This window comes from Rosa chinensis, chromosome 5 (assembly GCF_002994745.2).
Source record: "Rosa chinensis cultivar Old Blush chromosome 5, RchiOBHm-V2, whole genome shotgun sequence".
Lineage (NCBI taxonomy): Eukaryota > Viridiplantae > Streptophyta > Magnoliopsida > Rosales > Rosaceae > Rosa > Rosa chinensis.
The window spans coordinates 35,720,798-35,733,989 of NC_037092.1; the positions used below are offsets into that span (position 1 = coordinate 35,720,798).

The 13,192-nt window shown below is 41.3% G+C and overlaps 1 protein-coding gene across 1 annotated transcript; it reads right to left on the minus strand.

Annotated features, from left to right (window-relative positions):
* Positions 1-1,624: 1,624 nt before the first annotated feature.
* LOC112167712 (uncharacterized membrane protein YuiD) lies at positions 1,625-4,958 on the minus strand. Its single transcript, XM_024304761.2, has 5 exons — positions 4,739-4,958; positions 4,400-4,556; positions 3,488-3,538; positions 2,146-2,238; positions 1,625-1,951 (listed from the first exon to the last, which is right to left on the minus strand). Exons 1-5 carry the CDS (start codon positions 4,870-4,872, stop codon positions 1,895-1,897), a joined length of 492 nt encoding a protein of 163 aa, XP_024160529.1. The 5' UTR covers positions 4,873-4,958; the 3' UTR covers positions 1,625-1,894.
* Between the last annotated feature and the right edge of the window lie 8,234 nt (positions 4,959-13,192).

Below are 13,192 nucleotides of genomic sequence, written 5' to 3' on the forward strand. Positions count from 1 at the left end.
TACAAAACCCCAAAATCAGTAATCCAAACATAAACACCATTACCCCAAACAACATTACTCCAAATCAGAGAGTTTCAGAAACAAAGAATGAAAAACCCATATCGATCTTCCTCCAATGCCGCCTCTGAATCCATGCCTCAATCCCCACCGCCATCACCAACGTCGCTACTCCGCCGCCTAAAACCTCCCCAAAAACAAGATCAAATCTTGTCCCTCCATCGCCTTTCCCAGACCCTCCGTCGCCCACCAGAGCTGCCGTCCAGCGCCGCCGTCTAACAAATCAAATCTTTCCTCTTCTCATCAAACTCAAATCAAATCCATCAGGTACAGAATCTCTAGGGTTTTATTCTTCCAATCTTTCTCAGAAACACAGAGTTTGAGAGAGAGAGAGAGAGAGAGAGAGAGAGATGGATGGATGATGTACCACGGGGTGTAGGAGTCAAAGCTGTGCGGCGTGCATTGCGTCGTGGTGGTGTTGCAGGGTACTTTCTTCTCCAAATTTGATTTGGCGGCACTCACCTCTGATCTCAACCGAAAGGCGCACCAGACGATGCAGCTCAACCTTTAAGCTGGACCCAACGCAGCCGCCGGCGATTTCCTCTCCATGGAGTCCCAAAATGTCTCCCTCAAGAGGAGTATGCCTTCGCCGCAATAGAGAGAGAGAGAGAGAGAGAGAGAGAGAGAGAGAGAGAGAGAGAGAGAGAGAGAGAGAGAGAGAGATCTGAGGAAGGAAGAGAAATAAAGGAGAGAGTGAGGAAGTAAGGGCACGACATTGAGGAGTCTCAGAGGAGGAAGAAGAAGAGATAAACAGAAAAAGAAAAAAAAACGCATCAAAAGAAAAAGGAAAAATAATTAAGGAAAAAAAAAGAGAAACTAAGGGCATATTAGACATTTTAGAGGAGAGGATGTTGCCACGTCAGCTACTTCACGGATATTTTGGACGGAGAATAATGGAAATGACCTATTGGTCCAAAATTGAGAGATGAGGGTGTAAATGTGTGAAATTAAAAAGGGAATGACTGAACTATTTTTTTCTTAAAAGTTCAGGAAGTAAACAGTATTTAACCCAAATAAATAATACATAATTTTATATTTTGTTTTCCACAAAAATAAGAGACATAAGTGAATATAATAATTTATACATGATTTTCTTGATAGTAAAAGATGATGCTCAGAGTACATGGGATGAAGTAGAACGTCATGAGCTCTGCCTGTGACCGGTACGTAGGGTCGTAAAATATTCTGTTTCTTTGTATCATAGCCACCCCGGCCCTCTTACACGACGAGAGAATGACAGCCGCAAAGAGAAAGTTAAGCTGAACTTTCTGCCAAGGCAATTTGAATATTTTATGCATCCTTGGTATTAATGATCAAACATTCAATTTGTGAAAGGCAAGGCATTTTAACTAAAGAGGAAGGGGCAATTCTTTCCCTCATGGGAGGTTTCGAGTTATGGCCTCTCTCTACAGTGAATACCCTACAAATCCCACATTCGAATTTACAAAGAAAAAGATGAAGTGATGAACACCAGCCCGTTAACTAGACTGCCGCAGCAGGATCTCAGTAGTCACTGTCACAACCAGATGATCGATACTGGGGGGTGTTTTCAGACACTACCAATGAGTTAGAAACTTAGAATGTATGGCACTCGTATTGCTTGAGCTCAAGAGCATCTTTATATATATAATCAAACTGTTAAAAAGCTTTCAGAACACTACTTTTCTACAGTTGAATTGTGAGTACAAACTTGGCATACATTTTTGCTCAATCCTTTCCACTATTTGACAGAAAAGCAGACTTTGGGAAGTCCCCTGTTGTACGCTTGCACTGACCTCTACAGCCTGTTGAACTTACACTTGTGACATCAAAGAATAATCACTGGAATTACCCACTGCTAACTCGAACTCATAAGGTATGCCACTATACATCCCAACGCTGCACCTGCAAGAACCTGCAACCATATGAATGAAACAAAAATTATTTGAATATAACAACAGACAGAGTTCCAGGCTTGGATAAGAAATTCACTCTAGACAGCACATCCGACATAGAAGTTATAATCTTCACGGCCAAGTTTCTGACCATTAGTCGTTTCCATTAAAATCAAGTGTGTGAATGATCATGAACATGAAAATTGAAGCAAACCTGCAATGGAGTATGACCAAGTGAATCCCGTAGAGGTCTAACACTAGAAACCGGGTGTTCTGGAGGTAGCTCACACACTATCTGATTTAATAACTGCAATAAGATATATTGTACTACATTAGAAAATAAAATATAAGACAAGCATACCACAAAGAGTACACCAACATATACAGAAACGCTAACACGTGTTGCATGAAACTAGGATACCTTTAACAACAACTATAATTAAATTAATGTAAACGAAAAAAGCCATAGTAAAATTACTCGTCAAAGAGGAAAAACAAACGATATTTGAATAAAATATGAAGATTCATAAGTTCAACAACAGTGAAAACTTACAGAACACATATATGAAACTATGATCGCTCTGGAAAGATAAGAGATCCAGGCAATGATACAAGCTGCAGTAGGCAGACCCTTTGCCTATCAGGCAAAGGGATAGCAAGTTGCACATGCATCTCTGGGGCTTGTCCAGAATTTCTGTTAAAGCTTACACTTCAATGCAACAGCGTATGGCTACTTAAGATATAATGCAAACTCAATGAAAAGTGAACCGTCTCTCCATTGAGAATTGAAAATATATAAAATATATATACACAATTTTTTTGGCACTCCGAGATTAGTCATTATTCCCTTCACTCATGTTTCTACATCCTGAGCTTGATATAACTACAACAGCAGCAGTGCCTATAAACTTTAGCCAGCAAAATAATACATGCAGATATTTCATCCTTGCATACAAGCAGGACACATCAATCAGTCTTACAGCTTGTCCAATTGGACTACCAGCAACATCTGTAATTCTTTTTCCTTTTGTTTTATTATTATTTTTTTTTAATAAAAAAGTAACAGATGTTGCCAAAAGTCCATCTTGACGAGCTTCAAAAAGATGTTTAAAGGAAACTGTTACAGAAACCAATGCATGGATAACAATAGTTGTATAACTTTAAGATTTATGAGGTTAATATGTATCTTACAGCTACATCATGCGTCCCGGGTTCCAATACCAATACAACATATATAAAGGTGTTGCCAACTATACAACTTGGCAAATTACAAATAGCAATAATCTCAAAGGTAGACAACAATATATTAATAATCACTACCACTGAAATATGAACGAAAGATTTATACAGATAATCAGATAACATTTACAAATATCATGAGAAGATGGTCTAAATTATATTATCTTGGAGTGGCATATTCTCTCAGTATGATCCCACTATCCCCAAGCCTAATTAACAAACTTTGCCATACTACCCCAATACTTTAGATACTGCAATTGTAGACAGACTATGATTCTATGAACACAACATGTTGAGTGCTAGAAATGTAAGCTTACTTCAGCTTGACGACCAGCATGGAGTCTTACACCAGTAGCATCATACATGACCTGCAAGAAACACAACTTATAAATACAGGCAACCAACTCCTCTAGAAACTGTGCATAGTATATAACGTTATGGACAACAATGGATAACCAAACTGAGACTGATGTAATAAAATGGTAAAATGACTACATGCCATATTGTTTCTGGAGTGACAAAAAATGATAAGATTATGGTCTCTTAAACTATAACTGGAGATTTAGTGGTTTCCATGTTTCACCTTTGATTGAAGTTAGTTCACTTCATCCCACCAGTTTCAGTAATTTCTGTATCACGCGTTCTAGTGTACAAACAACTATTCAAGTAACACCCTATGAAGTAAAAACCTTATTTCACAGGAAAAAAAAATAAAAGACGGAGTGCACTTAGATTATGAAATACAGATACATATTATAACCAATAACAATTGGATACCAGTAAAAGGCTTCTTTAAAACTTCCTTTCAAAATCACATATGAGACAGTGCACAATGTCTAAATGGTCAAGACAGGAGATTTCTGGTCCAAGCCAAGATAGCAGCTGATTATGGTTAACATAACCAATAAAAAGTAGTAGTCTACAGACACTCTGGTCACAAATGGATAGTCGATGATGCACAACACAAAAACACAATCCTCAACAGCAGAAGGAACAGCTTGTAGCAATAAACACGCAATTAAAGTTTCAACGCACAACAATAACAAGATGAATTCAAGATGTGAGTCAAATATAATGTCACAACAAAACCTAAAAGAGGCAAACAAATCAAACTTTGAGATTATGTTGAGCATTTCACATACCAACCCAAAAACACTAAACGCGAGAATGCATGCCTACAAAAAAAAAAAAAAAAAAGAATGAACAAGACCTGGTTAAGAGTTACATACAACACATGCCAAGACCACTGCAATGGCAAATGTCGACCCTCCGGTTCCGTCCTGGAAACCAATAGCAACTGCAAGTGCCGTCACAGTGGACGAATGCGACGACGGCATTCCTCCAGAGCTAAGCATCCTTCTAGAGTCCCATCTTTTCTCTTTGTACCTGCCACCAAATCACAAATACAAGTTCAATTCCATGTAATTCACCTATTGAAGCACAAAACCATCCAATTGAGTCAAATCATCACATATTTTCACAAAATAAAAAGAACCCATCACGACCCAACAGCCAATTTGCCTAAAAACGCAAAATAAAAAGGGACCCAGAAGTTGGGTGAGGGTTACCAGGTGGTGAAAAGCTTGAGGAACTGGGCGAGAGCGCAAGAGAGGAAGGCGGAGAGGAGAGGGAGGTTGTATGGAATGATAGAGGACTTGGATCCATTGATGGAAGCATCAGCAGCTGTGATCACCTCGTCCATTATTTGCGTCCGAGAGAGAAAAACGAGAGATTCGAAAACGGAGGTGGTAAGTAATGAAACCGCGTGGTAGCGTAGCTCAATTGTTTTCAGACTCGGTCTGACTGTATTTTATTTTATTTTCTTTTTCTTTTTGCGTGCTCATCAGCCAAATCCCAAATGGCAAGGTAGGATTTTCATTTTTTATTTTTATCTTCTTTTTTTTTATTTAAAGGGATGAACTCGATGTCATATTCCTTTTCTCAAAAAAAAAAAAAAAATCCTTTTAGGCCGCGACGTGAAGAAACTAAGAGGCATTTAATGCGATCAGCTCAGACAGAGTGTATTTATACCATGTGCATATCGAGCACAGACACTGAAAGAACACAGTCAATTAGTCACCGAAAGAGGATTGGGTCCTAACTACAAGGTAGGCTTAAAACCCAATATATATACTAGCCTCACATTCCCAGCCTTGATAGGCCACATCTAGAGACCCACATTTTAAGGGATCTCTTGTGAGACCCACTTTTCTATCGCATTTGGACATTTCGACCATTCAATTTTTAGGTCCTAATATATAGATTTTTGTAAATTTTCAGCCAAATTGATGATTGTTAAGGTATCAAACTAGATTAAATCAATGGACGAACCGAATCTGTCCTACCTGAATCGTTTGTGTTCATAGTTATAAATCGCAGTTATGAGTGCCTTAATAATTATCAATATGGCTGAAATTTTGCAAAGATAATTTACTCATATATACATAAATGTTGAACGGTTGAAATGTGAATATGTAATCGAAAAGTGGGTGTAATAAGCGATCCCTTAAAATGGTAAAAAAAAAAAAAGGATATATAGGGATCCCTTTTCGGGTCATTTTAAGGGACTCTTTGTGGGGTCCACTTTTCGATTGCATTTCAACATCTTGATCGTTCAATTTTTTTTTTGTCCTAATGTATGGATCAAATATGCAAATTTTTCAACCAAATTGATGATCGTTAAGATATCGAACTAGTTTAAATCAATGGACAAACCGTTCTGTCCAACCTGAACTGTTTACATTTATAATTGTAAATCACAGTTTTGAATGCCATCATGATTATCAATTTGGTTGCAAATTTACAGAGGTGATCTACTCATATAGACCTAAAAACTAAATTGTGGATATGTGATTGAAAAGTGGGTCTAATAAACTGTTTCTGGTGGATTTCTCCGGGTACATCACACAGAATGCTATACCGCTGGCGAGTACCAATGTAACTCCAAGTCCCTGTTTAGACAGAATACACAACGTCAGATGAATAAACCGTACCAGATGGTTTATGTCTCTCCGATGCCTGAATGAGGTTCTATATATATTTTGACAGAGTAATAATAAGGGAAAGAAGTTATTATCCTATTGAAGGTGGTTGGGTTTGTCTTAAATACTTGCACATGGGAAAGGTGTTTCCCATTTCTTCGATGTGGGATGCAATTCATCCCTCTGTAGTTATAACAGTTTCTGGTGCATTCTTCAATGAGCTCCAGTAGGTAGGCCTGATACCTTTGTCACCCAAGGTGTCGCCCCTTGTGAGCACAGACCTGGTGGTTACTGAACCCGGCCCCTGATACCACATCAGGGAAGCCCTACGGGATCTGGTGATGGTACCAAACCTGTGGTAGTCAAGTAACTGCTGGTATGTACAAGTCCACCAAGTTCCTATTCAAGATATTTCTTGGGTGGGGACAAGATAAGGTTTGGCACAAGGTTTGGTGGATGTTGTGCCCGTATATATGGAGTCCCTCAAGTTCCTGATGAAGGAATATATTGATTGGGTGGTTTGGATTAGGTTCACTACAGGTAACAAGGCTGCAGTGATACATCCCCGATAAGGTAAATGAGGGCTTGACCCTCATGTACTCGGTGGGGTAAATGAGAGCTAGAGCCTCGTGTACCGGGTGGGATATATGAGGGCTAGAGCCTTGTCTACCCGATGGGGTAACAGAGGGCTAGAGCCTTGTGCATCCAGTATGGTGACATAAAACATGCAACAACACATCAAGCCTTAGTAGAAAGCAAAAATAATACACTAGTAATAGCTATTGCTAAAAGTGTTCAACATCAAGCATATAGAAACAGGGATGTAGAAAAAGAAAAAACACACCTATATAGACTATGATTAGCTTCAAAGGTGATGATGAACTGAGAACCTCAAGAAGTCCAGGTCCATTGGGTTTTAGCTTGGACGACTCATCTGTAGCAAGGTTAACTACCAATCATCAAACATGAAAACTAGTGCATAAGTTACACAAGTACAACCAACTGATCATATAACCGGATAATAAGCATGCAAAAAGAATGTCATAATGATAGAGGATGACATTCGGTTATGATAATTTGTGTCATGAATCATGACATATCATTAAGTTGTTGAATCTGCAGTACTAATTGGTGAATAGATAACATCTAGAATGAAAGTACGATGACAAAATGAGAGATGTCAATTGCAGAGTAAATATTACTTTCAAGTTGGATTGTTTTAGAAAAGCCTCAGTGCGGTCTGAACTCAGAGTAGATATACTCTGCTGGGCATCAACACCTAAACATAAAACAAAAGTAAAATCTAGTTACTGACTTAATTCTCTTCTTGAAAAATGTAAACTGAAGATAGGAAAAGAAATCCAGTGACAATATATGTCTATCAGATAGTACAAAGACATCTTTTATTTTGAAACTTCAACCAATTACAGAAATAATTGAATCTCACAATGCATTTTTATAAGTAAATCACAAACTATTAGGGTGTAATGGATTGAGACGTTGGTGGGTCAACTTTGATTCACAAAATTGTACTATAGTAATCTTCCTACATCACTACATAACTTACCTTACCATCTAATCACCAGATTTATTAAAGACTTTGTATTAGTACATGCAAAAACGTGATTTGACTGAATACCAAATGAAGAGTGAGTTTCAACCCTGATATGGGTCTATGGCCCAGATCGATTTGACAATTTTCTATCACCAGCCGCATCATTCCTGAATAGCAATTAACAAAAATATTACTTGAAAGTTAAAACCTGAAGACAACTAGAGTTGGAAGAATCAAATGCCAGAACAAAAACCCAGATAGTAAGAAAAAGTCACATATCGAAAAACCCAGATTGTTCCCCATCTCCTTCATAAACTTGGAGCCCTAGTCTTGGATCTAACTTGGAGCCCTAGTCTTGGATCTTTACAACAGATCTAATCATAACTGGATCTGAAACTAAGAAGAACAAGCGATGACGATGATAACTGAGTAAGATTAAAATAATATAGAAACTGAAGAAAAGAAGATTGAAGAGAAGAGAAAAACTAGAGATAGACCTGGAGGGAAAGGAGAAGCTCCCGCTGGTATTGAGATCAGAGCTTCTGAACGTCAAAGACCTATAGGGGAATGCCGTAGTCAAATCGTTGGTGTTGTGTTTGGTGGAAGCACAATGAAATGAGAGAAGAAAGAAACGGCAGAGAAGAAAGAGAGGTGAGAAAAGTGAGAAACTGAAGGTCTGAAACGCATATATAGTGGAACCCTAGGGTTACTTAAAAGTCAAAATGTCAAAACGACATCGTTTTGACCAATTCGGTTTTTTTCGGTTTGGTTCGGTTTTTGGCTGCTAAAACTGAAAACCGAATCGAACTGTTTCGGTTCAGTTCAGTTTTTTTCATTTCGGTGCATTTTTTTTCGGTTCGGTGTTTTTCTGCTTCGGTTCGGCTTTCGGCTCGGTTTTTTTCGGTTTTCGGTTTCGCGAACCCACCCCTAGTTTGTTGTGCTGAATTTGTATACTTTAGTATGAATTGGGTGCAAAAAGTGGGTAGAAATTTTCTAGTAGTGATTTGGGTATTCTGGGTTTTTAAAGTTTGAGTGCGGAGTGATTCACACTTGAACGGAGCCTTAGATCTAGGATTCTAGACTGACTCCTGTGTTTCTGATTTTGGATAGCAGATTTGAGTGGGGCTAGAGTATCTGTAGGCTTAGGATGGAATCAGAGACAAAAGTTATAGCTAGGGGAGTGGGATCGTCCTGCTAAGCCTCTGCGAGGGAAGCTGAGGTAGACATAGATCGGTACCTGGCAAGCAGCAGTACTCGAGAACAATCTAGGGTCAAAGAGACCGGGTCCTCCACAGGAGTGGTCTCAGAAAGTACCGGGAGCACAAATGGGTTCGAAAGTGAGGGGGGTCTGGGGTCTAGGGACGGAGTTACCGTGGCGTTTCCGGAAGGTATACCTAAGCCTAGGTACACTCTGGCTGACGGGACAGTTTGCGGGGAGCCAGTGAGGAGCATGACAATGAGGGAGATAAATTCGTTGAGGCTACGTTGGGGGATACCTGAGCAAGTAGAGCTGAGGCCATTGCAACCTGGTAAGCTAGCGTCGAATCCTCTCCCTGGGTGGGTGGCTCTCCATGAGAACCAACTTCATCAAGGGATGTCGCTACCGCTGCCCCGGTGCCTGCAGTATCTATTCAAGATGCTGAATCTGTCACCGGAGCAGTTGGCACGTAATGTATGGCTGCCGATCCTAAGCATAGTGGCCATGTGGGATCTATGTGAGCAAGGCTGACCCTCGATAACTGAGTTCAGAGTTGTGTACAGGGTTGCCCACTCCAAAAAAGCATTATGTAAGGGCATGGTGTCCTTTAGTGCCCGAGACTATGAACCCTTGGTCACTAATTGCTCACTTCGCAGAGCAAGAAATGGAAGAAATAGGTGTTCCTTGCAAGGGGGCAATGGCAGATCAGAAACAAGAAGTTGTGGTTGATGGGGACATACCAAGCCATCGAGGATCAAGCCTACACATTTTCGGACCTTGAGAGAAAAAGGATTGTGAGGGTGTATGCTGTATGGGAAGATCCGGAGGAGAGGAGCTCATATAGGTTCATCTGGTACTTTATTCTGGATAGGTTGAAGATAGGAAGAGTTCCTGGTGAGATGAGGGCTCTACGTGATATTTATTTTGTTGGGTTTTTTATATTGACAGTACATAGAAGAAAACCTCGGAAAGGGAAGGAGGATGACAAGATGGATGATACTAAGCTGATGAACTGTTTGATCAATTAAGGCAAGGATGCCGTCTTTATCGATGTGAACCTAGCTGAGAGAAAGATTGATAGGTCTTTAGATGAAATGCTACTGATGTTACCGGAAAAGACCTATGGGGTGCCCAATCCAAATGATCCTATCGTGAACCAGGAAAGTCCTGCCGCCGAGACTGCCAATGTCATTACCATTGTTGATACTAGGAAGGATAAGACCCAGGCTACAAGATCTCAGGCTTCGCTATCCAACCAGTCCTAGGGTACTGAAGAAGGGATGCTCCCAGGTGAAAAAAGGAAGAGGGTCCATCGACATCGGCACCGCAGTGGTGACAAAGAGGAAGTGACCTACACTGGCAAAGATGTGAAAGGTACCGTAGAGAAAAAAGCCGTGTGAGTCAGAGGGTGGCCTCGGAGGCTTTTCCATCCCTAGCCCTGCTATCCCCCGCGGTTCTTCCACTCCCCAAAAAACCTATCAAGCAGTAACTGTTCGAGTATGGGGTGGCAGACAAGAAATTTGTGAGGTCTATGTTGGCAGATCTCAAGGATATTGACTTGGATCAGGTACAAGCCAAGGACAATACTCCTCAGGAGAATCGGCAAGTTGCTCAGGAGTCGATGATGCGGGTAAGGAAATTTCCCTTGACTTGCACCGTTTTTTTTTTTCAAGTGTTATTGTTACCGTACTGATATTAGTTCTGTAGGCCATGTTCAATGTCTATGCCATTGATGCCAATGAGGAGGACACTCAGCTAAAGGAGGAGGTTGATCAGTAATCTCTCTGGGCAGGTAAAGTATTTGCACGAAGAAAAAAGTTGGCTGGAGAAGGAGCATGACTCCCTCAAGCAGAAGGTTGACTCGATGGTCTCTAAGGTGCGGGAGCTGGAAGAGACCCAGGAAAGGATCTTGGAGCTAGAAGACATGGTGGGGAAGTTGAAGAAGGATCTGGAGGCTCTATGGGAAGCAGAGGAGAGTGCCAATTCATGGAGAGCCAAAGCTGAGTATCTATAGGGCAACATTTGAGAGGTGAGTCGGGAGGCCGTCGAGGAGTACAAAGCTTCAGATGAGTTGGTCAACCTGATAACAGCTGCGCAAGATAAGGTGATACTCATGAAGTACCAGGAGTGGGTGGCGGCCGGGTACTTGGATGATGCCAAGTTTAAGAACGGTGCCCTTGGGAAGAAGAAAAGACAGCAACAGGAAGTGGCTGGAGCAAAGGGTGATATCGGAGGGAGTCAAACTGATGCTAGCGAGTTGTAGTGTTTTTTTTTTTTTTCTATTTAGTTAAGAGTAGCATTTACCCTCATTTTGAACAATGGCTATTGAACCAATACTTGGGTATCCCTTTACATATTTCCTTAGCTTGGGAGGCCAATTTAATTTGTAGATGGCTCTAATTTTTGCTACTTGAATGGGAATGTTGAAATGGATTAAAATTGCTTGTATTTTATGCCTTGTCGAAGCCTGTATGTTTAAACTACTTATTAACGGAATAAAGTAATTAACAGTATAGCTGATTGTCCGGGAAGCTCGGTGACTAAGGTAAAAATGGAAGTAATGGTCTGAATAATTCATTTTTCCATTCAAGTACCACATGATGGCTCATACAAAATAAGTACCCGATGGGTAGCTTGCCATAGCTGGATGATCAAAAGCTAAGGTAAGATGCTCCTGAAGCTACTTATAATAGTACCTGAGACGTTGTGTATTCCAGATATGCAGGGAAGTTACTCCGTCCATGTCCCGGATGTAGAAGGTAGCCAGACCTACTTCCTCAACGATTTCATAGGGACCCACCCAAGAAGGATCCAGTCCTCTTGGCTCTAGGTACACTTGTTTCATGACACAGTCCCCTAGTTTGAGTGTCCATGACTATACTTTGGCATCGTAGTAGCAGGCTATTCTTATCTTGTTTGCGAGATTATGCATGTACGCTACATCCTGCAGTTCCTTCAGTAAGTTGACATCTAGCTGGAGACCTTCCGAATTGGTACCCACGTCAAAGTACTCGATCCTTCCGCTTTGGATTTATGTTTCGATGGGAAGGACTGCCTCTGTTCTGAAAGCCATGCAGAAGGGAGTTACCCCGATAGCCTTCATCGCTGTTGTTCTGATAGCCCGCAAAACCTCCAGAAGCTTGGAGGCCCAAAGCCCCTTGGCGTAGTCCAGTTTCTTCTTAAGAATCATTTTGATTATTTTGTTGACAGCTTCCACTTGGCCGTTGGTTTGTGGATGTGCTGGTGAGGCATATAGGATCCTAGTTCCCACATTCTCGGTGTATGCTCTTAACTCATCATTATCGACTGTCCGTGACAATAGTGTCCGGGACTCCGAATCTGCAGTAGATATTCCTCCATAAGAAATTTTTCAGTTTTCCTGTCGTGATGGCCACAAGAGGTTCTGCCTCCACCCACTTTGTCTGATAGTCCACTGCTACAATGGCATACTTGAATTATCCTACAGCCGTAGGGAGCTTACCAATTAGGTCCTGGCCCCACTGGCAGAAAGGCCAAGGTGCGAGGGCGATAGGCGGTGCCCTTGGGATGTTGCCTTACTTTTGGCACTTTTGGCAAGAACTCGAAATTGTTTCAGCCAGCGCTGACATGGTTGGCAAGAAATACCCGACTCGCAGAGCCTTATGTGCTACAGATAGGGCCCCTGCGTAATTACCGCAGACGCCCTGTGGATGTCCTTCAGTATACTGTGTCCCTCTTCAGGGGTGACACATTTGAGGTTGGAAAGCTATAACCCCTTCGGTACAGCTTGCCATTCATAATGGTGTACCGGGCTGACCTTAGCTGTAACCTTCTTGCCTCAACTTTGTCTTCCGGTGCCAAGCCATAGACCATGTACTTTAGTATTGGATCCATCTAGGAGGCGGTGTTGTCAATGGCAAATAATTCAGACACCGTCTTAGATGTGCTCGGTTTTTCTAGTAATTCCACCTTCGTGGCCCCATATGCAACACTTGGAGAAGTTGCTGCAAGCTTGGCAAGGGCATCTACTTTGTTATTCTTTGCTCTTGGTATCTGAGTAATTATGAACATGGTGAATAGTTGAACCAATGCCTTAGCGAGAGCCTGGTAAGATGACATCTGAGGCTCTTTGGCCTCAAAGTTCCCGTTGACCTGGTTTACCACCAATTGGGAGTCGTTGAAGATGTAGAGGTGTTGGATACCCAGCTCCCGAGCGACCTGCAGACTAGCTATGAGGGCTTCATACTCTGCAGCATTATTGGATGCCTTGAAAGCAAATTTCAAAATGTACTCATACACTTGGTCGTCC

Excerpts from the sequence above, each read along its gene's own strand:
- LOC112167712 (XM_024304761.2), bottom strand. The coding sequence starts at position 4,872 with ATGGACGAGGTGATCACAGCTGCTGATGCTTCCATCAATGGATCCAAG. Across the intron at positions 2,239-3,487 it reads ATGCTGGTCGTCAAGCTGAA|TTATTAAATCAGATAGTGTG; the intron begins GTAAGCTTACAT and ends ATCTTATTGCAG. Across the intron at positions 1,952-2,145 it reads TTGGTCATACTCCATTGCAG|GTTCTTGCAGGTGCAGCGTT; the intron begins GTTTGCTTCAAT and ends ATATGGTTGCAG.